The sequence below is a fragment of the Pogoniulus pusillus genome, chromosome 32 (genome assembly GCF_015220805.1).
Source record: "Pogoniulus pusillus isolate bPogPus1 chromosome 32, bPogPus1.pri, whole genome shotgun sequence".
Classification (NCBI taxonomy): Eukaryota; Metazoa; Chordata; class Aves; order Piciformes; family Lybiidae; genus Pogoniulus; species Pogoniulus pusillus.
In genome coordinates, this window is record NC_087295.1 from 1424736 (window position 1) to 1452234 (window position 27499).

The window sequence follows — 27499 nt, forward strand, 5'->3', positions numbered from 1 at the left end:
AATACTTCCCTTGCTGTTTTCCTGAAGGATGCTACACTGGAAGGTGCTTTGCAGAACAGCATTTGCAGCCTTGAAGGATGGAAAAGCAGGCTGATGAAAATGAAGCAATCTAAGTGTCCCAGCTGCTGCCAGCAGGTGAACAGAGCCCTGCTATGCATCTCAGCAGCCTGAGACAGCTCAGCAGCTTTCCTCTGCAGCCACATTCCTGCCTTTCTGCTTAATACTCTCCAGGTAGCCACATCCTCTATCATTTGCACTGCTTCTTTTCTCCACTTTGTACTCAACCATTAGCACCTCCTCCTTTTTCTGTTACACCAGTGCTGGGCTCTGGTCAGCTGGCATGGGAGGCACTCCCCTGGAGCTCTATAGAGAAGAGCTGACAGCCACAGTGAGATCAAGAAGCAGAGCAACAAAAATCTTCCATCACTAGCAGCTCTTGCACTAAGGACCACATCCTTGGTGACTTGCAGTGTGATCAGTTTTACCTCCAGCCTCAAGCCATTCTACCATGTTCTGAGTCATGTGCTCCTCTCACAGCTGTTACCCCTCATGTTCTACAGCATCATAGACTGCTTGGAGCTGGAGAGGACTCTCAAGGTGGGTTGACTCATCTTTTCAGAGAAGGCTTCATTGTACAGCTTTAGAAGGCCCTATAAAGCCCCCCAAAAGTCACAGAATCACAGAATCAAACAGTTTGGAAGAGACCTCCAAGCTCAGCCAGTCCAGCCTAGCAAACAGCCCTATCCAATCAACCAGACCATGGCACTAAGTGCCCCAGCCAGGCTTGGCAAGAACACCTCCAGCCACAGCCACTCCACCACCTCCCTGGGCAGCCCATTCCAATGCCAATCACTCTCTCTGACAACAACTTCCTCCTAACATCCAGCCTAGACCTGCCCTGGCACAGCTTGAGACTCTGCCCCCTTGTTCTGCTGCTGGGTGCCTGGCAGCAGAGCCCAACCCCACTTGGCTACAGCCTCCCTTCAGGGAGCTGCAGACAGCTAGCTGCCATTAGAGAACTCACTTTCTGCAATGATTATGGACTGTGGCCAGAAAAGTTTGATGTTTCAGGTCTTGCTATTTCCAGGAAAGCAATTTGAGCTGGAGAATTCTGCTTGGCAGCTGGGGGAACCTTCAGTATCACTTCACAGCATCTCTTACTGCGTAAGGGATGCACGAAGACACAGACAAAACAAAGCATTCTCACCTGCTGCAACACAGTGGATAAAAACTGCAGCTTTAAATGGAGGTCAAAAGCCTTTTGTTTTTCCTAGATAGCAGGAAAGGCAGAAAAGTTACATGAACAGCTCCAGAGGTTGACACTTATATAGCTTCAGACTCAGAGAGAACTTCAGGATGAACAGCAAGGAGAAAGGAAGTGGCAGGTAGAAAGATACCATAAAATGCAGACTGGACATTTCCTGCTAAGGTATTTAAAATAAAGCAATGCCTCTTTCAGTTTGGGCTGTGGGGTTTAGAGCACCAGACCTTGTTCAGGCAGACACTGCACAGGACACATCAGCTCTGATAAAACCAAACAGCTGGGAGACACCAGATTGCCACCAGAGCCAAACACAGCACTCCTGGCTAGAGGAAGACTTCTGCAGGAGGGGTACCAGCAAGAGAAGCAGGTAGCTTTACCTGCTGGGTCTGCACAGCTGCAGTTTGGACACAAAAGGGTCTGCTCCTCACTTAGGCCATAGGCAGATGCTGATGGATGAGTGAGGAATCTCATACCGAGGCACTGCTGCCTGCTGCAGCCCCTCTCCTGGCCTCTCTGCCCCATAACAAGCCAGTAAAACCCCTCACACTAGCAGTGCCAAGTCACAGAACACCTTGGGTTGGAAGGGACCTCCAAAGCTCATCCAGTCCAACCCCCTGCACTCAGCAGGGACATCCTCCACTAGAGCAGGTTGCTCACATCCATATCCAGTCTCACCTTGAATATCTCCTGGGATGGGGCCTCAACCACTTCCCTGGGCAACCTGTTGCAGTGCTCCAGCACCCTCCTGGTGCAGAACTTGCTCCTCACAGCCAATCTCAATCTGCTCTGCTCTCATTTCAAACCACTGCCCTCATCCTGCCCCTGCCTCTGCAAACAGTCCCTCTGCAGCTTTCTTGTAGCCCTTTCAGGTCCTGGCAGGCTGCTGTTAGGTCTCCCTGGAACCTTCACTTCTCCAGGCTGAGCAAGTGCAGCTCCCTCAGCCTGTCCTTACAGCAGAGGTGCTCCAAGCCCCTGACCATTTTGGTGGACCTACTCCATCACATCCATGTCCTTCCTTTGTTGAAGGCTCCAGAGCTGGATGCAGGACTGCAGATGAGGTCTCACCACAGCAGAGCAAAGTGGCAGAATCCTCTCCCTCCATCTCTGGCCATGTCTCTTTTGATGCTTAATGCCCCTGATTTACACAGGTCTGTCTAAACCAAACTGACTAAGTTTGGTCTGGAAGCGACGACAGCAGCACAGTGACCTTGTTGCCTGTGCTGTGACCAATCTAGCACCCAGCTGATGAGCAGCACTTGCTTGAAACTCATCCAGCTAGATCTAAACGAGCTCACCTGCCCTTGCCAGCGCTCTGGGCTGCTCATGAACGTGACAAGAAAACACTAACCTTCTTGTTACAGCCCATTTCCCCACCGTTGTGTTAGAGCAGCCTCCACTAATCTTCACTAGTGATGCCCTGGCATTGAGCTGGCCTTGTTGTCTGCCTGGTCATGCACATAATGCAGACAGAAAGAGCAGCATTTAAACAGCTACTAAGCCTCGGTGGTAAGGTTCCCTGAGCAGAAGGGTGCTAAAAGAAACTCCTCAATCACACAGTACTTAGCAAAGAGGAGAGAAACTCAACTACTGCTTCAGTGTTAACTCAGCTGCCCATTTGCCTATCCTGAGCACGGAGGAGCACAAAGCAGGAGACAGAAAACGAACCACAAGCATGTGACACAAATATCTTCTGAGTGTAACCCAGGAAGGGTCACTGTAATGCACTCTTCACCTTTATTACTATAGTAGTAGCAATGTGCTAGAGCTGCTATGTTTACATTTCCCTGCTGAAGTGATCCACAAGGTTCTGACTCCTTTGGGAACTTCTGCTCATCAATTCCTAAAGCTTTCAGGCACATGAAGCTGGGTGGCAGTTTGCTATTAACCCCTGGCCTGGACCAACAGCAACCAAAATATTCAGGAGTTTGGGGAGCTGCAGCCTAATGATCACAAAAAGTACTGCATCATCTTCTGGGAGGGCAGTGCCTGCCCCAGCACAGACCAGGAGACACAGGCACTCTGCTGTTAGAACAGCACAGCCCTGGCATGGTGCTCTACCAGCTTTGTGATACACAGGGTGGGGAAACTCACCACCCTGGGCACAGCCAGTGCCATTCTCCCAGCTCCATCAAGGCTATCAGCCTATTTCTCTCCACCATCTACATCCCTTGAGCCCTCCCTCACTTGACCTCCTTCACTGAGCCCTGGCCACCCTCAGCATGGAATGTCCCTGGATCAGGTTGGCCCCACATGAAGTTAGCCCAGCCTGATCTCAGAGAAGAGAGGAAGAACTAAGGGGTCCTACTGATCATGCCTGCCCCTCTCAGGACCAGTGCCATTAAGATGTGCCCAAGTGGATTAAACACTTTGCTTTGCTGTGCATTCTTTGGTGTGTTCAACCCTGAAGTCTGGAGTGGCTGAAGGCAGAGAGGACTCCATGGCCTTCCATTGCACCAGCAGGCTGCTCAGGGCTCCCCTGCACCAGCAGGCTGCTCAGGGCTCCATTGTACCAGCAGGCTGCTCAGGGCTCCATTGTACCAGCAGGCTGCTCAGGGCTCCATTGCAACAGCAGGCTGCACAGGGCTCCATTGCACCAGCAGGCTGCTCAGGGCTCCCCTGCACCAGCAGGCTGCTCAGGGCTCCACTGCACCAGCAGGCTGCTCAGGGCTCCTCACACTAGATCAGGCTGCCCACAGCCTCATCCAGCCTGGTCTTAAACACCTCCAGGGATGAGGCTTCCACCACCTCCTTGGGCAAGCCCTTCCAGGGTCTCAGCACCTTCATGCTGAAGAACTTCTTCCTAACACCCAGTCTGAAGCTGAAGCTTTGCTCCATTCCCCCCAGTCCTGTCACTCCCTGAGTGACAGGACTGTGCCTAAAAAGTCCCTCCCCAGCTTTCTCATAGCCCCCTTCAGATACTGGAAGTCCAGGCTAAGGGCACCATAAGGCATCTACAACTACTGGTTCCCTGAAAATACATGTTCCATGCTTGTCTCCACCAAGACCTGCCACCAGCTCCTCCTCAAGTGCTGCCAGGAGTGGAACTCAGCCTTTGCACTGCAGCTTACCATGGCCAGCGGCCGTTACACACCAGCACCTTCACATTTGATGCCAAGGTGCAGGTCACCTTCCCAAGGCCAGGCACAGGCAGAAGAGTCTAAATCACCTTTAAAGACAGCTGCCAAGGGCAAGAATGAAAGCAGTCTGCTTGTTTGTCTCATCTGGAGCAAGTTCTGTTGCCAATTGCACTGCAGACATGACCATGAATAGCACTGAGATGATTTTGGTCTCTCTACTAGAGACAGAGAGAATGAATACTGTGAGCAGGAACGACTAAGACTTCCTTATTCCCATCCAAGCCCAGGGGAGTATTAGGAACTAACTCCAAGTCTTCCCTGTTTGCTGCAGGTGGTGTCTCTAACCCTTTTTTTCCCCCAAATTAAGGCAATTTTGCCCAAGGAAGAAACAACCAAATTCCTATTTGCTTTATTTTAAATAACTGACATGCAGGTGCTAGAGAGAGTAACCAGAGTGGGAGAGAAAACACAACCACCATCACTGTGCAGATCCAAGTACACCACAGAAACATCTATTTGCCACTCTGGGGGTGCTCAGCTCACCAGACAGTGAACACATCATCTCACTGCCAGCCTTTGGCTCTGGACTTGAGCTGCAGCACATTCTGCCCCAGGCAGCCTGTGTGTGCTGTTGGCTAGCTGGACAGTGGTGGCTTGCCCCTGCAAAGCCCAGACAAGCCAGAGTGGACACAGAGCTGCTGCTAAAGCTCTCCTCTGACTGCCTTAGGGAGGTTATGTGTACAGCAGGGAGGTACCTGCATGCTCCAGGTGCTCACACTGCTGCACAGGCCATGGCTACAGAACTCAGAAGCAGAGTCACAGCTTGGAAAGGACCTCTGGAGATTGCCTAGGCCAAGCCTTCTGCTCAAAGCAGGGTCAGCTAGGCCAGGCTGCCCAGGGCTGTGCCCAGCCAAACTCTGCTTATCTGCAAGGCTGCCAGAGTCTACCACCTAACCTTTTGAACAGTGTCCCCATTCCTCTACAACAACCACTTACCTTCTTTAGCTCTTCCTGAATACTTTTGCCATTTTCCTCTGAAGTCTCCTTCTGCTCTTCGGGCTCTGTTCTAGCTTCTGTCTCTTGCTCTTCACCAGAAGAGGTTTCCTTGTCACTCATTTTAGCAGCAATGTGAAATAACCTGGATTTAAGCTCCTCTTCCACAGTGTCAGGCTTGGTATTCTGATGCTGATCCTCACTGCTTAGATCAGTTTCTGACAAATCATCAAAATCCTACAGAGGAATTAGAAGAATGAGGTCACTGCTGCACAGACACAGAGAGAAAGCAAACAGCTTCCTGGAAGAACAGAGGATCCACTCTGCAGGGAAGCTGGGAAGAAAGCACACTACATAGAATCATGGAATCAGACAGGCTTAGAAGGGACCACGAGGATCATCTAGCTTCAATCCCCCTGCCATGGGCAGGGACACCCTACCCTAGAGCAGGTAGGGTACATGTGCAGCATCTTCTTGCCTATCTGCCTGGCAGGCTTCCTGCCCAACATTTCTCACTCTGGAAAGAGGAACATTTCTGTGAGCCCTTACAGAAAATCTGATAGCATCTCATGGTTGTTCTGGGTACACAGCAATGCCTTTCTGCAGCTGTGCCATCTGCTCAGGACTCAAACTCCCTGGTTCCCACTACAGCCCATGGAGAAAGCCAGGCAGTGCTCAGAGCAAGCTACTCCACCTGCAGCACTAACTGCCCTCTGGAAATGCTCCTTCACCCCTGCTGACTGCTAAGACAAAGTTTTGAGTCATTAAAAGACTTTGTTCAGTGCTTCAGTCAAGTCCACAAAGTAAGGCAGAATTAAGTGGTTTTAAAAGTGCTTAACCCTTTACAAGGGAGCATAATGGTAACAAAACCACCCAGAAGGAGGTGATGAAGAATGCAGCCTGGGACCAGCAGTGGTACACACATCTCAGCAGGTCTGAGAGGATGCTTTGGAGCAACACTTTGATAGGAAATGACTCCTGCTTGCTCTGCTACCATGCCAGCACCAGAAACTGCTGAAGAGACTGTAAGTCACTGTGTGAATCCCTGTCTGCACCTCTCAGCAGCTGCCAACAAGCAGCCAGGGCTGCCACTTCACCTCAGACAGCTCCAGTGAGCGCCTGGCAGATGAGCACTGCCACAGACCCAGTCTCACCAAAGGGAGATCCAAAGTTCCTGAGCAAGCACAAGTGCTTGAGCAGGCAATGAACTAGGAGGTGCCTTTCCTCATGCACACTGTGCAGCTGCTTCCATGCAGAGGGCTGGCAACTCAGCACCCCCCTAACAAACAGCAGCAAAGGCCCCAAGACAAAGTAATGAAGCAGAGCAGTGGCTTGGAGGCTTCAGAACCAAACCCACCTTAGCTGTAAGCTCTTGGGGGGAAGCTGCACTGCTACCAACCCCAAAACTCAGAGCCACAGCTTCCAGGAGTCTCAGCTGGTGAGGTCTGCAGGCAGTGTCTCCGTGAGAGCTGCTGGCACTTCAGGGCAGCTTTTGTCAGTGAGCACATCCCAAGTGCCAGGGGGACCGGGAGCCTGATGGGCTCACCCCGCAGCTGGCTGCAGGGCAGGGGCTGCAACTAACAGGTGAGGCCTCCTGGTCAAAGCAGCAAGCTCCTAATGAGGACACTTCCTTCACTTGAAGCAGTTAAATCACTTGCCATCAGAAACTGAAGACCTGCAGCTAAGCTAAGCAACATCTCCTCTCCAAAAGGCAATGGAATCCAATATATCACTGTCATTACCAGGACTAATGGTTATGAAGATGATTATCAATTATGAAAGCAGAGATTGGTGGTGTCAGTGGCAAAAGCAGCCAGCACTTAGACAGCATCTCTAAGCCCTTGCTGACTTTCTGCTGCTCATTAGCTTCATCCCTCAGCAGAAGGCTTGAAAACAGCACTCAGAAGCCCTCCTGGGCATGAGGCAGCTCTTCTTCCAGGGACACAGAATCATAGAATGGTTTTGGTTGGAAAGGACCTTGAAAATCAGCCAGTTCCAGTCCCCTGCCACAGGCAGGGACACCTCCCATTAGAACAGGTCACTCAAGGCCTCATCCAAGCTGGTCCTGAACACCCCCAGGGAGGTTGTGGATGACAGAATCACATTCACTGATTCTCCCTAGGCAATCTGTGCCAGTGTCTCACCACCTTCACTGGGAAGAACTTCTTCCTAACATCCCTGGGCAGCCTGATCTAGTTGGAAGTGTCCCTTCTGACTAAGGGGCATTGGAGAAGATGACCTTTGAGGGTTCCTTCCAACCCAATGCAATGGTTCAGCACAGAATCATAGAATGGTTTAGGTTGGAGGGGACCTCAAAGCTCATCCAGTTCCAATCCCCTGCCATAGGCAGGGACACCTCCCAACAGAAAAGGTTGCTCAAGGCCTCATCCAACCTAGCCCTAACACCTCCAAGGAGGGAGCACCCACAAGCTCTCTGGGCAACCTGTGCCAGTGTCTCAGCAGAGTTAGAACAAAGGGGAGTTTGTTAACCAAGGAGTTAGAAAGCCCACAAGTGCCACAAACCAGGGGAGGAGTCCACAGCAGCAGCTGCTGGCAAAGCCTGACTTGGCTGTTCTAAGAGCTGTGCTTACAGCACTGTCAGATGGCAGTGGGGCATGAGAAAGAGGCAAAGCCTGCTCACAGACCTGACACCTTACACCTGCTTCTTCTCAGGAGGCAGAAGGATGAAGGACAAAGCCTCCCAGAACACCCAACCTCTCCCTCCAGACTCACACTTATTGCCAGCAAAGCTGAACTGTTTTGCCCACCTCTTTTTGAGCACAGACTGGTTAAGCTCAGACATAATTACCTGACTTAAATTCATTGTGTTGGCTTTTGTGAGAGTTTTGTCTTCACCTGCTTCTTCAGAGAGCTCTGTGTTCCTCCTCCTCCTCCTCCTCGACCTCCTCTCTATGTCATACTGCGCCTCTTCGGCCCCGCTGCTGTCGGAATACTCCAAGCTGGTTGCCTGTGGATTGAAGTTTACATCCAGCTCTCCGTGGAAATGGCTTTTCTCCACCCTGGGCACACCACTTGGAGTCCTGCTTTGTAACCAGAGGAGTCTGCTGGGCCCTTGAGCTTCCTGGGAGGAGTTGACCGAAGAGGTTTCCGAGTCGGAGAAGAGCGTCTCGGTGTTGGTGTACAGCCCAGAGCCTGGGGAGGTCACTGCCTGGAACTGGTCCTTGCCATAAGCCCACTCAGGACCATACTGGGAGTTGGTGTAGCAGAGCTCGTCCGGGGAGTGGCGAGGCCTCCGCCGCAGCTTGTTCAAGGCCACGTTCCAGTCGTAGTCATCCTCGCTGTCCGAGCCCATCTCGTCATAGGCAGACACAATGCTGGACTCGCTCTCCAGAGCCTTGAACACCTGGCTCTTGGGCTTGGCCAGCATGCGGGGCCGGGGCAGGGCGGCGTGCTGCAGAGCCACCCAGTTCCCGTCCCGGCTCTGGAACACGGGAGGTGTGCCTGAGAAAGGAACCAGAGATGTCACAGCCCTGCGAAAGGCTCCTGGCACAGACCCCTGGCCACACGCTGCAGGGTTCAACACAGCTGATGGACAGAAGCAAGCCTTGCCTCTCCATCAGCTCTCTCATTGTATGAGCCATGCTGCCAGAGAGGGACCAAACAAGCCTTGCCTCTGCATCAGCTCTGCCACAGATGGACCAAACAAGCCTTGCCTCTGCATCAGCTCTGCCATACATGGACCAAACAAGCCTTGCCTCTGCATCAGCTCTGCCATAGATGGACCAAACAAGCCTTGCCTCTGCATCAGCTCTGCCATAGATGGACCAAACAAGCCTTGCCTCTGCATCAGCTCTGCCATACATGGACCAAACAAGCCTTGCCTCTGCATCAGCTCTGCCATACATGGACCAAACAAGCCTTGCCTCTGCATCAGCTCTGCCATACATGGACCAAACAAGCCTTGCCTCTGCATCAGCTCTGCCACAGATGGACCAAACAAGCCTTGCCTCTCCATCAGCTCTGCCATAGATGGACCAAACAAGCCTTGCCTCTGCATCAGCTCTGCCATACATGGACCAAGCAAGCCTTGCCTCTGCATCAGCTCTGCCACAGATGGACCAAACAAGCCTTGCCTCTGCATCAGCTCTGCCACAGATGGACCAAACAAGCCTTGCCTCTGCATCAGCTCTGCCACAGATGGGCCAAACAAGCCTTGCCTCTGCATCAGCTCTGCCATACATGGACCAAACAAGCCTTGCCTCTGCATCAGCTCTGCCACAGATGGACCAAACAAGCCTTGCCTCTGCATCAGCTCTGCCACAGATGGACCAAACAAGCCTTGCCTCTGCATCAGCTCTGCCACAGATGGACCAAACAAGCCTTGCCTCTGCATCAGCTCTGCCACAGATGGACCAAACAAGCCTTGCCTCTGCATCAGCTCTGCCACAGATGGACCAAACAAGCCTTGCCTCTGCATCAGCTCTGCCACAGATGGACCAAGCAAGCCTTGCCTCTGCATCAGCTCTGCCATAGATGGACCAAGCAAGCCTTGCCTCTGCATCAGCTCTGCCATACATGGACCAAACAAGCCTTGCCTCTGCATCAGCTCTGCCATAGATGGACCAAGCAAGCCTTGCCTCTGCATCAGCTCTGCCACAGATGGACCAAACAAGCCTTGCCTCTGCATCAGCTCTGCCACAGATGGACCAAACAAGCCTTGCCTCTGCATCAGCTCTGCCACAGATGGACCAAGCAAGCCTTGCCTCTGCATCAGCTCTGCCATAGATGGACCAAGCAAGCCTTGCCTCTGCATCAGCTCTGCCATACATGGACCAAGCAAGCCTTGCCTCTGCATCAGCTCTGCCATAGATGGACCAAGCAAGCCTTGCCTCTGCATCAGCTCTGCCACAGATGGACCAAACAAGCCTTGCCTCTGCATCAGCTCTGCCACAGATGGACCAAACAAGCCTTGCCTCTGCATCAGCTCTGCCATACATGGACCAAACAAGCCTTGCCTCTGCATCAGCTCTGCCATACATGAACCAAACAAGCCTTGCCTCTGCATCAGCTCTGCCACAGATGGACCAAACAAGCCTTGCCTCTGCATCAGCTCTGCCACAGATGGACCAAACAAGCCTTGCCTCTGCATCAGCTCTGCCATAGATGGACCAAGCAAGCCTTGCCTCTGCATCAGCTCTGCCACAGATGGACCAAACAAGCCTTGTCTCTGCATCAGCTCTGCCATACATGGACCAAACAAGCCTTGTCTCTGCATCAGCTCTGCCACAGATGGACCAAACAAGCCTTGCCTGTCCATCAGCTCTGCCATAGATGGACCAAACAAGCCTTGCCTGTCCATCAACTCTGCCATAGATGGACCAAACAAGCCTTGCCTCTGCATCAGCTCTGCCATACATGGACCAAACAAGCCTTGCCTCTGCATCAGCTCTGCCATACATGGACCAAACAAGCCTTGCCTCTGCATCAGCTCTGCCATACATGGACCAAACAAGCCTTGCCTCTGCATCAGCTCTGCCACAGATGGACCAAACAAGCCTTGCCTCTCCATCAGCTCTGCCATAGATGGACCAAACAAGCCTTGCCTCTGCATCAGCTCTGCCATACATGGACCAAGCAAGCCTTGCCTCTGCATCAGCTCTGCCACAGATGGACCAAACAAGCCTTGCCTCTGCATCAGCTCTGCCATACATGGACCAAACAAGCCTTGCCTCTGCATCAGCTCTGCTATACATGGACCAAACAAGCCTTGCCTCTGCATCAGCTCTGCCACAGATGGACCAAACAAGCCTTGCCTCTGCATCAGCTCTGCCACAGATGGGCCAAACAAGCCTTGCCTCTGCATCAGCTCTGCCATACATGGACCAAACAAGCCTTGCCTCTGCATCAGCTCTGCCACAGATGGACCAAACAAGCCTTGCCTCTGCATCAGCTCTGCCACAGATGGACCAAACAAGCCTTGCCTCTGCATCAGCTCTGCCACAGATGGACCAAACAAGCCTTGCCTCTGCATCAGCTCTGCCACAGATGGACCAAACAAGCCTTGCCTCTCCATCAGCTCTGCCATAGATGGACCAAACAAGCCTTGCCTCTGCATCAGCTCTGCCATACATGGACCAAGCAAGCCTTGCCTCTGCATCAGCTCTGCCATACATGAACCAAACAAGCCTTGCCTCTGCATCAGCTCTGCCATACATGGACCAAACAAGCCTTGCCTCTGCATCAGCTCTGCCATACATGAACCAAACAAGCCTTGCCTCTGCATCAGCTCTGCCACAGATGGACCAAACAAGCCTTGCCTCTGCATCAGCTCTGCCACAGATGGACCAAACAAGCCTTGCCTCTGCATCAGCTCTGCCACAGATGGACCAAACAAGCCTTGCCTCTGCATCAGCTCTGCCATACATGGACCAAACAAGCCTTGCCTCTGCATCAGCTCTGCCATACATGGACCAAACAAGCCTTGCCTCTGCATCAGCTCTGCCACAGATGGACCAAACAAGCCCTGCCTGTCCATCAGCTCTGCCATAGATGGACCAAACAAGCCTTGCCTGTCCATCAACTCTGCCATAGATGGACCAAACAAGCCTTGCCTCTGCATCAGCTCTGCCATACATGGACCAAACAAGCCTTGCCTCTGCATCAGCTCTGCCATACATGGACCAAACAAGCCTTGCCTCTGCATCAGCTCTGCCATACATGGACCAAACAAGCCTTGCCTCTGCATCAGCTCTGCCACAGATGGACCAAACAAGCCTTGCCTCTGCATCAGCTCTGCCACAGATGGGCCAAACAAGCCTTGCCTCTGCATCAGCTCTGCCATACATGGACCAAACAAGCCTTGCCTCTGCATCAGCTCTGCCACAGATGGACCAAACAAGCCTTGCCTCTGCATCAGCTCTGCCACAGATGGACCAAACAAGCCTTGCCTCTGCATCAGCTCTGCCACAGATGGACCAAACAAGCCTTGCCTCTGCATCAGCTCTGCCATAGATGGACCAAGCAAGCCTTGCCTCTGCATCAGCTCTGCCACAGATGGACCAAACAAGCCTTGCCTCTGCATCAGCTCTGCCACAGATGGACCAAACAAGCCTTGTCTCTGCATCAGCTCTGCCACAGATGGACCAAACAAGCCTTGCCTCTGCATCAGCTCTGCCACAGATGGACCAAACAAGCCTTGCCTCTGCATCAGCTCTGCCACAGATGGACCAAACAAGCCTTGCCTCTGCATCAGCTCTGCCACAGATGGACCAAACAAGCCTTGCCTCTGCATCAGCTCTGCCATAGATGGACCAAGCAAGCCTTGCCTCTGCATCAGCTCTGCCACAGATGGACCAAACAAGCCTTGCCTCTGCATCAGCTCTGCCATACATGGACCAAACAAGCCTTGCCTCTGCATCAGCTCTGCCATACATGAACCAAACAAGCCTTGCCTCTGCATCAGCTCTGCCACAGATGGACCAAACAAGCCTTGCCTCTGCATCAGCTCTGCCACAGATGGACCAAACAAGCCTTGCCTCTGCATCAGCTCTGCCATAGATGGACCAAACAAGCCTTGCCTCTGCATCAGCTCTGCCATAGATGGACCAAGCAAGCCTTGCCTCTGCATCAGCTCTGCCACAGATGGACCAAACAAGCCTTGTCTCTGCATCAGCTCTGCCATACATGGACCAAACAAGCCTTGCCTCTGCATCAGCTCTGCCACAGATGGACCAAACAAGCCTTGCCTGTCCATCAGCTCTGCCATAGATGGACCAAACAAGCCTTGCCTGTCCATCAACTCTGCCATAGATGGACCAAACAAGCCTTGCCTGTCCATCAGCTCTGCCATAGATGGGCCAAACAAGCCTTGCCTCTGCATCAGCTCTGCCATACATAGACCAAAAAAGCCTTGCCTCTGCATCAGCTCTGCCACAGATGGACCAAACAAGCCTTGCCTCTCCATCAGCTCTGCCATAGATGGACCAAACAAGCCTTGCCTCTGCATCAGCTCTGCCATAGATGGACCAAACAAGCCTTGTCTCTGCATCAGCTCTGCCATAGATGGACCAAACAAGCCTTGCCTCTGCATCAGCTCTGCCATACATGGACCAAACAAGCCTTGCCTCTCCATCAGCTCTCTCATGGTGTGAGCCATGCTGCCATAGGTGGACCAAACAAGCCTTGCCTCTGCATCAGCTCTCTCATGGTGTGAGCCATGCTGCCACATAGAATCAGAAGGCATCATTTAAAGCCATGGTGATGACTATTTCACAATGCAAGAGTGTTTGGACCAAAGCTTTTGCCTGAAAGAATGGCTTGGAAAGGCTGAGAGAACATCAGCAACAGAGCAGCACCAATCCTGTGCTTTGAAAATGTACAGAGTTCTGGTCCTCCACCTTGAGAAGTTGGAGTAGGGATGAGAAAAGAACAGCAGAGCTTGCACCGGGCTCTGTTCAAGGGGTGACTCGACAACCCAGAGCTCTGGCACCTGGAGGAGACTGAGAGGCTAGTGAACAAGGTGGAGAGATCTCTTCCAGCCTCACTGCTAGAGGACAACAAGTGAAACTAGAGAAATCCAGGCTCCAAGAATTGGGATGCATTTGGTACCAGACCTCTGGAGCTCTGTGCCTAAGGCAGCTATGGATGCTGGGAATTCATCTGGGATAGAAGGGAGATGGCCACAGACGTGGGGGAGAAATCCATAAAGTCACGATTAGGCTCTTGAGTCATCCTTTAAACCAGTGCAAGCTGCAATCAGAATGACCAAACAACCCAACCATGTCACCACTCTGCACTCTCAGGGGAGATTTCTTTCCTTCATCTGTATCTTAACCCAGAGCTGCTTTACCCCAGGTGGGCTCCCATTTCCACACATTAGCACAATCAGCTATTTCCTGCCAGCTCAGTAGGCACCATGATTTCATCACCAACCTGGTTCTCAGAGGAAAGAAGCAGCACAAATCCTCCGAGCAGAGCACTCGAAAGCAAACTGGGTCAATTTCTCCTCCTGCTATGGTTAAGCAATTGTTAGCTGCTAAATTGCTCAACAGTTGGATTCAATGGGATTGAAGAGGGTTCTGAAATTTAAGCACCCAATTAACCACCTCCCTGAAAGTAGGCCTGCCACTGAAATGCCCAGGAGAACACACTGCTGGCAGGGGGCTGAATGAGCAGCTCACAAAGCAATGCACACTGTCTTAAGTCAGAGTTTACTGCTACTTTACTACCTCTTTCTGGGGGCAGGAGGTGTAGTGATACTGTCTCATCTTTAGTCTCTCAGGTTATCAACTGGCAATAGAGATAAGCAAATGAGATGGAGGGACAGCCCCCATCCCTGGGCCCCACTACACCCAAACATGCTTTGCTTGCTTCAGGAAGGCACCTAAGGGTGTCCAGCAACAGGCCAAGGGGGAATGGTTTGAAGCTGAGGCAGAGCAAGGTCAGACTAGAGCTGAGGAGGTTCTCCAGCAGAAGGGTGGTGAGACTCTGGAATAGGCTGCCCAGAGAGGCTGTGGCTGCCTCCTGCCTGGGAGTGTTGAAGGCCAGGCTGGATGAGGCCTGGAGCAGCTGAGTCTAGTGAGAAGTGTCCCAGCCCAGGGAGGTTGGAGTAGATGAGCTCTGAGGTGCCCTCCAACCTCAGCCATTCTGTGACCCTCGGGTTCCATGCAGGTGTTGCCTGGCCTTACACTCCTGCAGCCTCATGAACACTACAGCCAGAACAAGAGAGGCAATGGAGATGGAACCCCCCCAAGAGCAGGAACTGCTCTGCAGTGGCAGCCTGTGCTGATGTCACCTGGTGGCCTCTGCAAGCACAAGGGCCAGCAGACATTCCCTGGGGAGCATCCTTGCTTTCAGCCAGGTTTGTGGCGTGTGGGAGAGGGAACCTAAAGGAGAATGGCATCCATGCTAGAGATATTTACTTGTTTCATTGAGCCTGTCCACACTTTTCCAGCTGGGCAGTGCAGAGAGCTTGTGTTCCTTCTGCTTCCTGAGCTGTCCTTTCTGCTGCTTCCAAAGAGCCTCAGCCAGAGAGGCTGCAGGCTCCTGTCCTTTAGCGGCCGCATCTTCGCTAGCCAGGGAGAAGGCAGACTGAGACCTCTGTGGGAACAAAAGTCAAAAAGCCCCATTTCAAACCAGAAACACTTCATTACTACATCAATTGCTGCAGTCAGTGCCCGTACCCAGGTCACCCGTGGAAGTGTGGCATCTGCTAGCACCCGGACCTGGAAGGGAATGTGCTCAAAAGAAGGGTTTCAGCAGGAGACTGCTCAGCAAGGAGCTGCTTCGGGTGCACCGATGCAGGGCGAGGCTGCCCTGCCTGCCTGCGGCCAGACAGCCCAGCAGCGTGGCTGTTGGCTTCTGCAATCGGTTGGCACATCAGCAGATGGCACTGCAGCCCAACAGCTCAGCTGCTGCCTTCGCTGCACACACTCCTCAGTCCTGCGCTGCGCAGGGGCTTGCTGGGCACGACAGCACAGCTTGCAAAGGGCACTCGCAGCAGCCACAGACGCCCAGGCAGAGATGAGCTCCCCACCGAATTCTGGCATCTGCTGTCAGGTCACAGAATGGCAGGGCTTGGAAGGGACCTCCAGAGTTCATCCAGCCTGACCCCCTGCAGAGCAGGGCCAGCCAGGGCAGGTCACACAGGAACGCATCCAGGAGGGTTCTGAGAGTCTCTCTCCCACGCTTGGAATATTCTCTGACAGCTATTAAAAAGCAGCCACACCCAAAGCCAGGAGCTGCTTCCCACTCGCACACCACCTCCCAGCTGCAGGCCCTGGGAGCTCTGCTGGCATCCTGTGATGAGAGCACTTCTGCATTGCTTCGCAGACGGGAACAGAGCGACCACGAAGGCCTGACCCTGGCTCTGGTGCAGGACAGTGTGATTCTAAGCTGCTGCTAGCCCTGGGGCATGCACAGGAGGGCAGGGGCAAGAGGCGAGCTGGCATTTGCAGCTCAAGTCTGCTTGCAGCTTCCCACAGACTTGCTTTTTCTCAGTAGAATACCTTTACTGAATACAATTGCTCCTTTTCTTCCCCCATTACCTTCTGGTTGCTCAGTGCCCTGTGCAACTTTCCATGTCTTGCTCTGACCCTCACCTGCAAAGCTGTGCTCAGCAGAGCACTCCCTCATCAGAAAGAATCTCTGTATCTCCTCCTCAGACACCCACTCCACAGAGGAAGAGCCAAGTGCTCTGTGTTTATTTGCTGCTCACCATGACAATAGACACTGGTTTTGCCTAAAAATAAAGCCAGCTCTGTCAGGCAGCCCAGCTCTGAGCAGCACAGGGCTTAAGCTAGACCTTAAATCACTGTGACACCCTGCACTGCAGCAGGAGAGCATCTGTAGAAGGAAATCCAGTGCTGCATCCAGTTCTGGAGCCCCTGTGACAAGAGGGATGAGGAGATGCTGGAGCGTGTCCAGAGAAGGGCCCCTCTGAGGATGCTCAGAAGGCTGCAGCAGCTCTGCTGTGAGGACAGACTGAAAGAGTTGGGGCTGTGCAGGCTAGAGAAGAGGAGGCTCCCAGGTGACCTTCTTGTGGCCTTCAGAGTACTGCCTTCAGTTTTGGGCTCCCCAGTTGAAGAGGGACAGGGTCCAGCCAAGGGCTACAAGGATGATGAGGGCACTGAAGCACTGCCTGGTGAGGAGAGGCTGAGGGACCTGGGGCTGCTTAGTCTGGAGAAGAGAAGACTGAGAGGGCACTGAATCAATGTCTATAACTATCTGAGGGCTGAGGGTCAGGAGCGGGGGACAGGCTCTGCTCACTGCTCCCTGGGATAGGACAAGCAGCAATGGATGGAAGCTGCAGCACAGGAGGTTCCAGCTCAACACAAGGGGGAACTTCTTTCCTGTAAGGGTCACAGAGCACTGGCACAGGCTGCCCAGAGAGGCTGTGGAGTCTCCTTCTCTGGAGCCTTTCCAGGCCTATCTGGATGTGTTCCTGTGTGCCCTGAGCTGGATTGTATGGTCCTGTTCTGGCAGAGGGTTGGACTGGATGAGCTCTTTGGGTTCCTTCCAACCCCTAACATCCTGTGAGCCTGGGATTTGGAGTAGGTCCCAGCAATATACTCTGTGCAACCTCTGGATGCCAGCTCAAGCTACATCTTCCCTGCAGCAGGACACGCTCATTAACCAGGCACACAAATGATGTTGCTGCCAGGTTGGTGCTGCCAGGTAGGGTTTGATGTCAGCTGGCATCATGTTATGCTGAAAGAGCAATCCCACCGTGCGGCACAGCTGCTGAGCAGGATTCCCCCCCAGAAAGCTTGTCCTCAAACAGCTCCTGCAGACAAACCTCCACACAGATCAAGCACCTCCAGAGATTTCCAAAGCAGTGCTGGACACCTCAGGCTTGTAGAGCTTCTCTTCTCTTCTCTTTAAAAAACAAAACCCCTCAGAAAATAAAAAATCAGAGTGAAAAAAACCTCAAGAAAGGAACTAAAACCAAACAAGTGCTGGCATATGGCAGGCCTTGGAGCGAGCCTGGCCAACTGCTGCTTCCCCTGGGGTGCAGCATCACCGTGTGTGTTTAATGAAAGCCTCCTTTCCCCTCCAGCCCCAGCTGGCTTACACACTCTAAGCCATGGCTGAGGTGCTGTTTAGAGATGCAATCTTTCAGCTGCCAAATACAGAGCACCACCAAAGCACTTGGAACGCCCCAGGACGCCAGCGCTCCGCTGGTGCTTCAGTGGGATGCAGTGTGCCAACTGCTCCTCTGCTCTCACCCCTGCTTTGCAGAGCAAACTGAGACTCAAACTTGTTGCTTCAGAAGAGAATTCCAACGTGTGCTGCCTTCTGCACATGCAGCAGCACTTCTGGTGCAGCTACTGAGGAGCTGAGCAGTTTCTCTAGGTTGCATCCTTAAACTCCAAAAAGGAAACCCATCTGAAACAGAAAACTCCTCCTTTCTCCTCCAGCCCCAGCTGGGTTGTACACTCTAAGCCATGGCTGAGGTACTGTTTAGAGATGCAATCTTTCAGCTTCCAAATAAAGAGCACTAACAAAGCACATGGCACACCCCGGGACGCCAGCGCTCCTCTGGTGCTTCAATGGGATGCAATGTGCCAGCTGCTCCTCTGCTCTCACTGGCAGTGAGGTACTGGGGAGAAACAGACTGGAAGAGCAGGAGAGCATCCACCCACTGCTCTAAGCTCCTCCTGTGCCAGTGCAGGACAACCTTTGCTCACTGGTACTGAGCAACAGATGGAGCCATCCATCTCCTTCTATGAAGGTGAGGAAATAGAATACTCAGCCTCATATCACTATTTTTAGCAGGGGCAAGGCACCTCGGAATCTAGGAGAGGAGAAAGATAGAAGGAAGAGGCAGTATCTGAGGCTGCTGTCAGCCCACAGCACTGCAGTTAAACAATCAATAACAGATTTCAGGGAGATGTGAAGATCAATAGAGTTTGCTCCAGCTGAGCAGGCTGCACGCAGCAGGTCTCTTGGCACTGTGCTGTCCCCAAGCTCTCTGCATGCCGCATTTGCCTCACACTGCAGGGAGGCAGTTTGGTGTACTTAATGATGATTTCAGTGCAAGGCATTTGGGAGGAGCAGGGAGGGAATGCAGGGCTTCCAGAGCCCACTGGAAGGTACTGGTTGATATGGATGAGCTGCAGACAAATAGGTGCCATTAAAAAGCAGAAGGGGTTGGCAGGCAGAAGCACACAGGTGTAGCTGGGACTGCTGCAGCTCCCCTCTACACTGTAAGCAAGTGATGCTGGGGTCTGGCTATGCCAGGGAACTCCTCCTCTGTTCCAAGCACTGAACAGATGAACACGAGCACCCTTCAGAGGATACAGGGAAACAAGAAAACAATGCTGGGAAAGCAAAAGGCAGAAACTGGGCTTATGGGAGGGGTGAGAGAATCCAGTGTAGACCACCACTGCAACTCACCTGCCACTGCCCTCCCTCTCTGACTGAAATAGCCTAGCACAGGACTGGTCAATTGTTCAGCTTGGAAAGGACCTCAAAGATCAGAGAAGGGCAGCAAGGCTGGGGAGGGGCCTGGAGCACAGCCCTGTGAGGAGAGGCTGAGGGAGCTGGGGGTGTGCAGCCTGCAGCAGAGGAGGCTCAGGGCAGAGCTCATTGCTGGCTGCAGCTCCCTGAAGGGAGGCTGTAGCCAGGTGGGGTTGGGCTCTGCTGCCAGGCAAGCAGCAATAGAAGAAGGGGACACAGTCTCAAGTTGTGCCAGGGCAGGTCTAGGCTGGATGTTGTTAGGAAGTTGTTGGCAGAGAGAGTGAATGGCATTGGAATGGGCTGCCCAGGGAGGTGGTGGAGTCACCGTGACTGGAGATGTTGAAGCCAAGCCTGGCTGGGGCACTTACTGCCATGGTCTGGATGACTGGCTAGGGCTGGGTGCTAGGCTGGCTGAGCTTGGAGGTCTCTTCCAACCTGGTTGATTCTGATTCTATGATCATCTGAGGCCAGCTGTAAACTTCATCCAAGCCTATAGTTTATTTTCACTTCTTTTCCCTTGCTGCTGCTCTTAAAAATGCTACTAATGCAGTTTGTCAGACTTTCCTCAGCTTTATAGCAGGACCTAAAGGCATTGTGCTGAGAAAGAAGTGAAAGAAAGAGGAGACACCCTCCAGTGTAAGACATAAATGGTGCTCTACAGCTGGGCATCCTCTTTTTCTGTTGTTGGTGGTTGTTTTCTTTAGATGGATAAGGAGCAAAAAGCATTACATAACCCTACCCCTGCACAAAAGAAGAGGCAACGTTCAGCAAAGCACCAGATAAAAGCTAAGTGAGCATAAGGGGCTTGAAATGAGAGCAGAGCAGATTCAGATTGGATGTTAGAGACGAATTCTGCACCATGAGGGTGCTGGAACACTACAGCAGGTTGCCCAGAGAGGTAGCTGAGGCCCCATCCCTGGAGGTATCCAAGATCAGACTCGAGAAGGCTCTGAGCAATCTGCTCTAGTGGAGGATGTCCCTGCTGCCTGCAAGGAGTTGGACTAGATGAGCTTTGGGGGTCCCTGCCAACCCAACCCAATCTTGGACTCTTTAAAGCCAGTCTCAAGCATAAACACCAAGGCACTGAGTCCTGCTAGCACTGAAATGAAGCAGTGAGAATGCTGATACCACAAACTCACCCTGGCAGCACACAGTGTCTGTGCTGCACCCCCACGGCCCACGGGGTGCGAGGGAGCACACAACTGAGGGACAGTTTGCCCAGACACAGGTTTGGTGCTCGCCCTCTGCAATCTCTCCACACCATTCACTCAGGCAGCAGCAGAAGGCACCTCTGGCTGTTGCTGAGGCACTCACCCACAAGGTGTAGGAGCCCCTGCGGCTCCCCGGGCAGGTCAGCATGCTCTGGTGCGAGGCAGCCGCCAGCCCGCTGCTGCGCCACCGCGGCCATGCCAGGTCAGCCTCAGCCTGCTCCGCTTTGCTCTTCTGCTTCTTGAGGATCTGTTGGGTATGGCAGAGGGGAGAAGAAAAGGGGCTTGGAAAACACTGCCCGAGCCATTTGGAGGAAGAACTACCTCAGCCCTGTCAGCAGGCAAACTGCCTGGGAAGAACTCTGGACTTGCCCTTGGCTTTCGCCCCGCTTGGTGCTGGCATGGTGCTGGCAGCTGCCCTGGATTGCTTCTCATCTAACCAAGCTGCTTGCAAGTGCATAAGCACCAACACCAGAAAGCATAATCCATGCCTGTAGGGATACCTGAGGTGAACTGAGAAGCACAGAAACCTGTTCCTACAGTGACACTTCAAAGACTAGCAGCACCTGAGCAGCAAGCATGCTTTCAGACAAGAAGTTCTGCAAAGAGAGATGAGCTACTAAGGATGAGGGAATCTCAAAGGCTCCCACGACACCCAGGCACACGGTCTCAGGTGTCCAGACACTCGTTTGGGGCTTGCAAATCCACACTGTCTTCAGAGAGAGAAGCTCATGCAGGCTGTGTCCCTACAGGGACAGGTGCCATCCTGCCACACCTCACTCCTACATCTGTTCTGACTCCAATTTAAGGTATTCTGCAGCACACACAACACATCTTGGTGGGCAGCTTCTGACAAAGTGGTAGCAGCTCCAGCTTGGCTGAGGTGGGCTCTGGTCTGTCAAACACCTGCTGAGCAGAGTGAATCTTCTAACCTCCCTGCTGTAAAAGCAGGCAGACTGCTTTCTGTTGAGCTTTCACTCTCCTACCTTACAAACAGCACATTCCTCCCCTGGAGTGTGAGCCATCATCCATTACATGCCACATCCCCTAGACAGATGTGCATCCTGGCTTGGACCAGCAGCAGTGTGGCCAGCAGGACTGGGGCAGTGAGCATTCATCTGCCTGCACTCAGCACTGGCAATGCTGCACCTCAAACACTGTGCAGTTTTGGGCCCCTCACCACAAGGAGGAGGTTGAGGTGCCTGAGCTTGTCCAACAAAAAGCAAGGAAGCTGGTGGGGGCTCCAGAGCACAAGGTCTTGTGAGGAGTGACTGAGGGAACTGGGGTTGTTTAGCCTGGAGTAAAGGAGGCTCAGGGTAGACCTTCTTGCTCCCTACAACTACCTGAAAAGGAGGCTGTAGCAAGGTGAGGGTCAGGCTCTTCCCCCAAATGACAAGTGATGGGACAAGAAGAAATGGCCTCAGGTTGCAGCAGGAGAGGTTTGGGTTGGACACCAGGATAAAGGTGTCCCCTCTGCCCAGGGAAGTGGCCTCACCATCCCTGGAGGCCCTAAAAGCCATGTAGCTGTGGTGCTGAGGGCCGTGGCTTAGCGGCAGACGTGGCAGAGTTGGGTTTATGGCCGAACTCTTTTCCAGCCTAAATGATTTGACCTGGCAACAAGCTTAGCTCACATGGTGGGAGAGGAACTGAGCAGAGTGGTTACTTTACTGCTCAGGATAGCCCAGCAGGACTCTGTTCATGCCTCCTCTTGCTCCCAGCTGGCCGAACAAACTCAAGGTGTGCTTGTTCCCACTAGTCCTCCACTTCTGTGCTGCATCAGTGCCAGCTATGAGCTCTGCAGGAGAAGAATGTCCTTTCCAGAAAGCAGACACTGAGGGTTCTGTGCTGCTTTGGGTGTCTCTCACAGACATGTGAAGAGAATTCTCTTTTAGCCAAGTGAAAATCCTGTGTGCTGCAGATGCAGGCTTTGGTAGAGGCTACGGAGCCACACCACATTGCATCAGAGAACTTGGTGCCTTTGGGGACATGAAGTACAGGCATAAAATTCCATCAAGCAGGGGCCCCCTCTGCCAAACAACAACATCACAGGCCTGAGGCAGAGGCAGCTCTCAGCTCTGAGGGTGCAAGCCATCAGTTTAGGCACTCAGTTAAGCTTATTTAGAAGTTGCTGTGTCTGTGGCACACAGCTGACTAAGCCTCCACTGTGAGAGCTGAAGTTGCAGCTTGTCACTCACTCTAACTTGGTGCCATCCTTCTGGCTGTTAGGAGAGTTAAAGCTCACCAGGACTGTTTTGGCTGCTAAACAAGCCAGGGGAGAAAACAAAACACATGCCATACCTTCTGCACAATGGTTGCAGCCAGCTCTTCTATGAGGTCCTCCTTGTGCTCCTGCAAGTAACAAGCCTCGTTCTGCTTGTCCTGCGTGAAAATGGACATTTGGAGCTGCTAAAATCACATGCAACAGAAGGTGCACAGCTCAGGAAATGGGTGATGAGGCCTGCTGGCACTGGGGGCAGAACCTGCAGCTACTGACATTGCATGTCACCTTCTGAGATGCAGCGTGCCTCTTGGACACAAGCTGACAACCCCCACTCCAGGTACGGCAGGAGATACTCGCTGCTTCCCTGTCTTTGCTTTTCTATCTCGTTGGTTTTGCACTGCCACCCAAACTAAAAGGGACACAACTGCTCCAGTTCAGTTCACCCAGTTATTACAGGATTGTAAAGGTTACCAGGCTGTCACTGTAGGTCTCTGCCTTAGAAATAGCTTCTTCCACTGCTTCCTCTGCAACACGTAAGGCCACAGCAAGGGTATCCATCATACTGTGTCCTGGGTGAAGAAGGAGAGAAAGCCACCATGGGCTTTGGATACTGGAGCCCACTTGGCACTATGAGCTCCAGAACTCACACTGATAGTCTGGGCATACACTCAGACCTCAGACTGCTCACTGCAAAGTTCATTTCCTCATTAAGTTGTGCCCAGTAAAATAAACACCTTCAGACAGAGGAGGCTGCCTCAATTCCTGTGCCACTTTTCAAATGTAGTTATTAAACAGAATAAACCACAGCACTTTTATCTTCTGTGTTTGAGAACCCAGAAAAATGCTCAAGAGGGAAGCACAGGATGAAAATGTGGAAATTTCCTATGAACGCCAACAGAGCAAAGGAAAAAGAATTGGGGGGGGGGAAAGAGCATGGGAAAGGAAAGGGGGGAGAAGGATCAAACCCAGAACATGATGAAAATCACACCAGAAAAGAGGCACATTTTAGCTGTAACACTGAAGGAGACCACCCCAGAAGTATGGTAAACAGAGGACTTCTGGTACCTTGCTCAAAGGATCTGTGAGCAAGATTCAGCAGCACTCTAAGCTCCTGTGCTCTGGAGCTCTCACATGGGAAGGACATGGGGCTGATGGAGCAGGTCCAGAGGAGGGTCACAAACACCATCACAGGCTCAGAGCAGCTCTGCTGCGAGGGCAGGCTGAGGGAGCTGGCAGTGTGCAGCCTGCAGAAGGCTCCAGGCAGACCTGGCAGCAGCCTGTCAGTGCCTGCAGGGGTATGAGCAGGCTGCAGAGGGGCTGTCTGCAGAGGCCTGCAGGGACAGGACGAGGGCAGTGGTTTGAAATGAGAGCAGAGCAGATGGAGCTTGGATGTGAGGAGCAAGTTCTGCACCAGGAGGGTGCTGGAACACTGCAATAGGTTGCCCAGGGAGGTAGTTGTGGCCCCATCCCTGGAGATATTCAAGGTGAGGCTTGACAGGGCTGTGGGCAACCTGCTCCAGTGGAGGATGTCCCTGCTGAGTGCAGGGCGTTGGACTGGATGAGCTTTGGAGGTCCCTTCCAAACCCAACCCATTCTCAGCCAAGGTTTTAGCAGCATTACCTTCTGTCTGCTGGTAGAACGTGGAGTCACTGCCACAGATGCTTCCTTCATTTTCAAAGCTGCCTTCAGAAAAACCTCCCTCTGCTCAAAAAAGACAGCACCATGTGGAGGGGTGAGTGCCACCCAGCAAAGGGCAGGGGAGTTATTACAGCAGAGCACTCACACAAGGCAGGGATAGGCAGAAAATGCCTCTTACCTTTTGTGTCAACCATGACCACAGCAGCTTTTGTACACAACATGATTGCTTTTTACACCAAAGACCTTTCATTCACATTGGATGGTGGAAACTATTTGTACAGTGAAAGTGAGAGAGAAGAGGAAGCTGCCAGGAATAAAGCTGACATGGTAGAAGCTAAGTGTAAGGGATTTGCCTCTAATATGACATTTGGGGTTGAAACAGATTCTACCTTTGAAAGGGCAATGCTGTATAAATAAGCCAAACCTCAGACACCTGTACCAGTATTTATCTTCAAAGGGAGCAAAAGGTTTACCTAACAGGCACAGAAAGTTAGCAGTGACATTTAGACTCAAAGGCCTTGCTCAGAAGGGTCTCAGGGAGTGCAGATGCCACTGCAGCTCCTCATGGCACTCTCTACACTCCCATTCAAGGGCAAATCCTCTGAGACTGTGACTAGAGTAGAGGCAATGCCTCAGGTCACAGTTCTGAAGGATCCATGCCCACAGTTCTTAGTTCTGCTCTCACTGCCATGGATTTTCTCATCCTCACAAGTATTTGTTCTCCACTGGTAAGGACTCTTCTCTAGGAAAATGAATTTGACATAGAGACAGCACAAGGACCAATAAATCACAATGTACTGCCTAGGCTCCTTCTGCCTGGAATCCTTCAGGCCACGTTTGGTAAGAAACACTTGCAACTTTCACCTGGGACTAGAGTCCATTCATCCTCCCACATCACTGCAGGAAAACACAAAGGGAAGACTTGACATCTTCTGTACTCTTGGTACAAAGTTCAACACAACTCCAGTGGGGAAGTATCTGGGCCAACAAATCCAAGGAAATCTCACACACTGCACTGGCTGTGGCTTGTAAAACTTGCCCAAGCTCCCAGTGTGACACCAAACAGCACTTCTGACCCACTGGCTATCCCCAAGTACTCTTCTTGCAGGGTGGTGCACTCTAACACCAGGGATGAGCATGAGCTGCACCTCCTCACTTCAAAGAGTGACCCAAAACCTAACTGGTACCTTTTGAGTGTTTAAAGACATCAATACACAACCAAGAGGTGGCCAATTTCAGATCCCTAAGCGTGCAAAACTCTCAAGTGAGGACAACTCCAGTTTTGGTCACCTTGAATGACAGAAGGTATGAAGGTAACTCTTTTGCTTCCAAAGTGTTAAAGCAGAGAAGCTCCTGAGGAAGCCAAGCAGCTGCTCTTACCCAGGGCGTCCAGACCAGCTCCACTCTCCAGCCTGTGCTTCCTGTACAGGTTCTTCAGCACTTTGGCACTTCCAAAACACTTGAAGCGACTTTTGACATTGTTGTAGTACCAATCCAGGGACTGGGTCCTCAGGAGCCTGAAAGGGACACAGAAATGAGGTGTTTGGGATGATTCTACAGCAGAGGTGTAAACGAGAGCAGCCCTTTATGTGACAGCAGAGCATGGCCACGCTGGCTGCTGAGTAACTCTGCCTGTGCTCTGCTCTATGCTGGGGCAAAACAGGTAACCAATGAGCAAACAGCTGCTGCAGAGGACCCCAGGTTGTATTTGGTGTTGCCACCACCAGCAGCAGTGCTCTTCTCTTTCATACAATGGTTTAGATTAGAAGGGAGCTCAGAGCTCAGCCAGTTCCAACCCCTTGCCATAGGCAGGGACACCTCCCACTAGAACAGGCTGCTCAAGGTCTCATCCAAGCTGGTCCTCAACACCTCCAGGGAGGTTGTGGAGCACAGAATCACCCAATGTGATCTGTGCCAGTGTCTCACCACCCTCACTGCAAAGAACCCTCTCCTAACATCCAGTTTCAATCTCCCCTCTGCCAGTTCAAACCCATTCCTCCTCATCCTGTCATTACCAGACCTTGTCAATAGTCCCTCCCAGCCTTCCTGTAGCCCCCTTCAGATCCTGCAAAGCCACTCCAAGGTCTCCTGGAAGCCTTCTCTTCTCCAGGCTGCAGAGCCCCAACTCTCTCAGCCAGTCCTCAGAGCAGAGCTGCTGCAGCCCTTGGATCATGTCTGTGGCCCCCTCTGGACTCACTCCAGCAGCATTGGGACTTCCTTCTCCTGGGGACACCAGCACTGGAGGCAGGATTGGAGGTGAGGTCTGAGCAGAGCAGAGCCAAGGGGCACAATCCCCTCTCTTGCCCTGCTGCCCACACTCCTCTGGCTGCAGCCAGCACACAGCTGCCTGCTGGGCTGCAGGAGGGCACTGCCAGCTCCTGGGGAGCTGCTCATTAATCAGTACCCCCAAGGTTCTCTCTTCAGAGCTGCTCTCAACCCACTCTGCATCCAGCCTGAAAAACACTACCACTGAAACAAATCTTACCCCCCCCTTAAGTGAAAGGAAACATTTCACTGTGTCTGAATCCTCTTTACCCTTAGAAAATTGATTTTATGTAAAGTTTTCTTTTCCTACCTTAGTCTGCAATACAAAACACTCCCAGTGCCTCACTACTTCCCAGAGGACAGAAATTGCCCTTTCAGTGTCTGAAGGTGGCCTACAAAAAAGCTGGGGAGGGACTTTTCAGGGTATCAGGGAGTGGCAGGACTGGGGAGGATGGAGCAAAGCTGGAGATAGGTAGGTCTAGACTGGATGTAAGGAGGAAGTTGTTCAGCATGAGAGTGCTGAGAGCCTGGAATGTGCTGCCCAGGGAGGTGGTTGAGGCCAGGCTGGCTGAGGCTGTGGGCAGCCTGCTCTAGGGTACAGTGTCCCTGGGGATGGCAGGGGGGTTGGAAGTGGCTGCTCCTTGTGGTCCCTTCCAACCCTGACTGATTCTATGATTCCATGAAATTCCACATCCTGCTCACCTGGCACTCAGTAGGTTTTCAGGCACCTGCCAGGCACTGAGCAATGCTGTTCTAGAATAGAATCATAGAATGGTTGAGGTTGGAAGGGACCTCAAGGATCATCCAGCTCCAACACCCCACCTTAGGCAGGGACACCTCCCACTAGAACAGGTCACTCAAGGCCTCATCCAACCTGGCCTTGAACACCTCCAGGGAGGAAGCAGCCACAGCC

At 52.4% G+C, this 27499-nt stretch overlaps 1 protein-coding gene across 6 annotated transcripts in view; it reads right to left on the reverse strand.

Moving 5' to 3' along the window:
- MYRIP (myosin VIIA and Rab interacting protein) overlaps positions 1-27499 on the reverse strand; it is a 115978-nt gene that overhangs the window by 16115 nt on the left and 72364 nt on the right. For 3 of the 6 annotated variants that reach the window (XM_064169741.1, XM_064169740.1, XM_064169737.1), the window contains exons 4-12: positions 25702-25838; positions 24304-24387; positions 23155-23252; positions 22761-22841; positions 20569-20712; positions 15216-15393; positions 8144-8796; positions 5338-5571; positions 1208-1270 (exon numbers count right to left, since the gene is read on the reverse strand). In XM_064169741.1, the coding sequence (XP_064025811.1) occupies positions 1208-1270; positions 5338-5571; positions 8144-8796; positions 15216-15393; positions 20569-20712; positions 22761-22841; positions 23155-23252; positions 24304-24387; positions 25702-25838 (1672 nt within the window). The remainder of the gene's footprint in view (positions 1-1207; positions 1271-5337; positions 5572-8143; positions 8797-15215; positions 15394-20568; positions 20713-22760; positions 22842-23154; positions 23253-24303; positions 24388-25701; positions 25839-27499) is intronic. The other 3 variants (XM_064169738.1, XM_064169743.1, XM_064169739.1) reach the window with 3 other exon arrangements.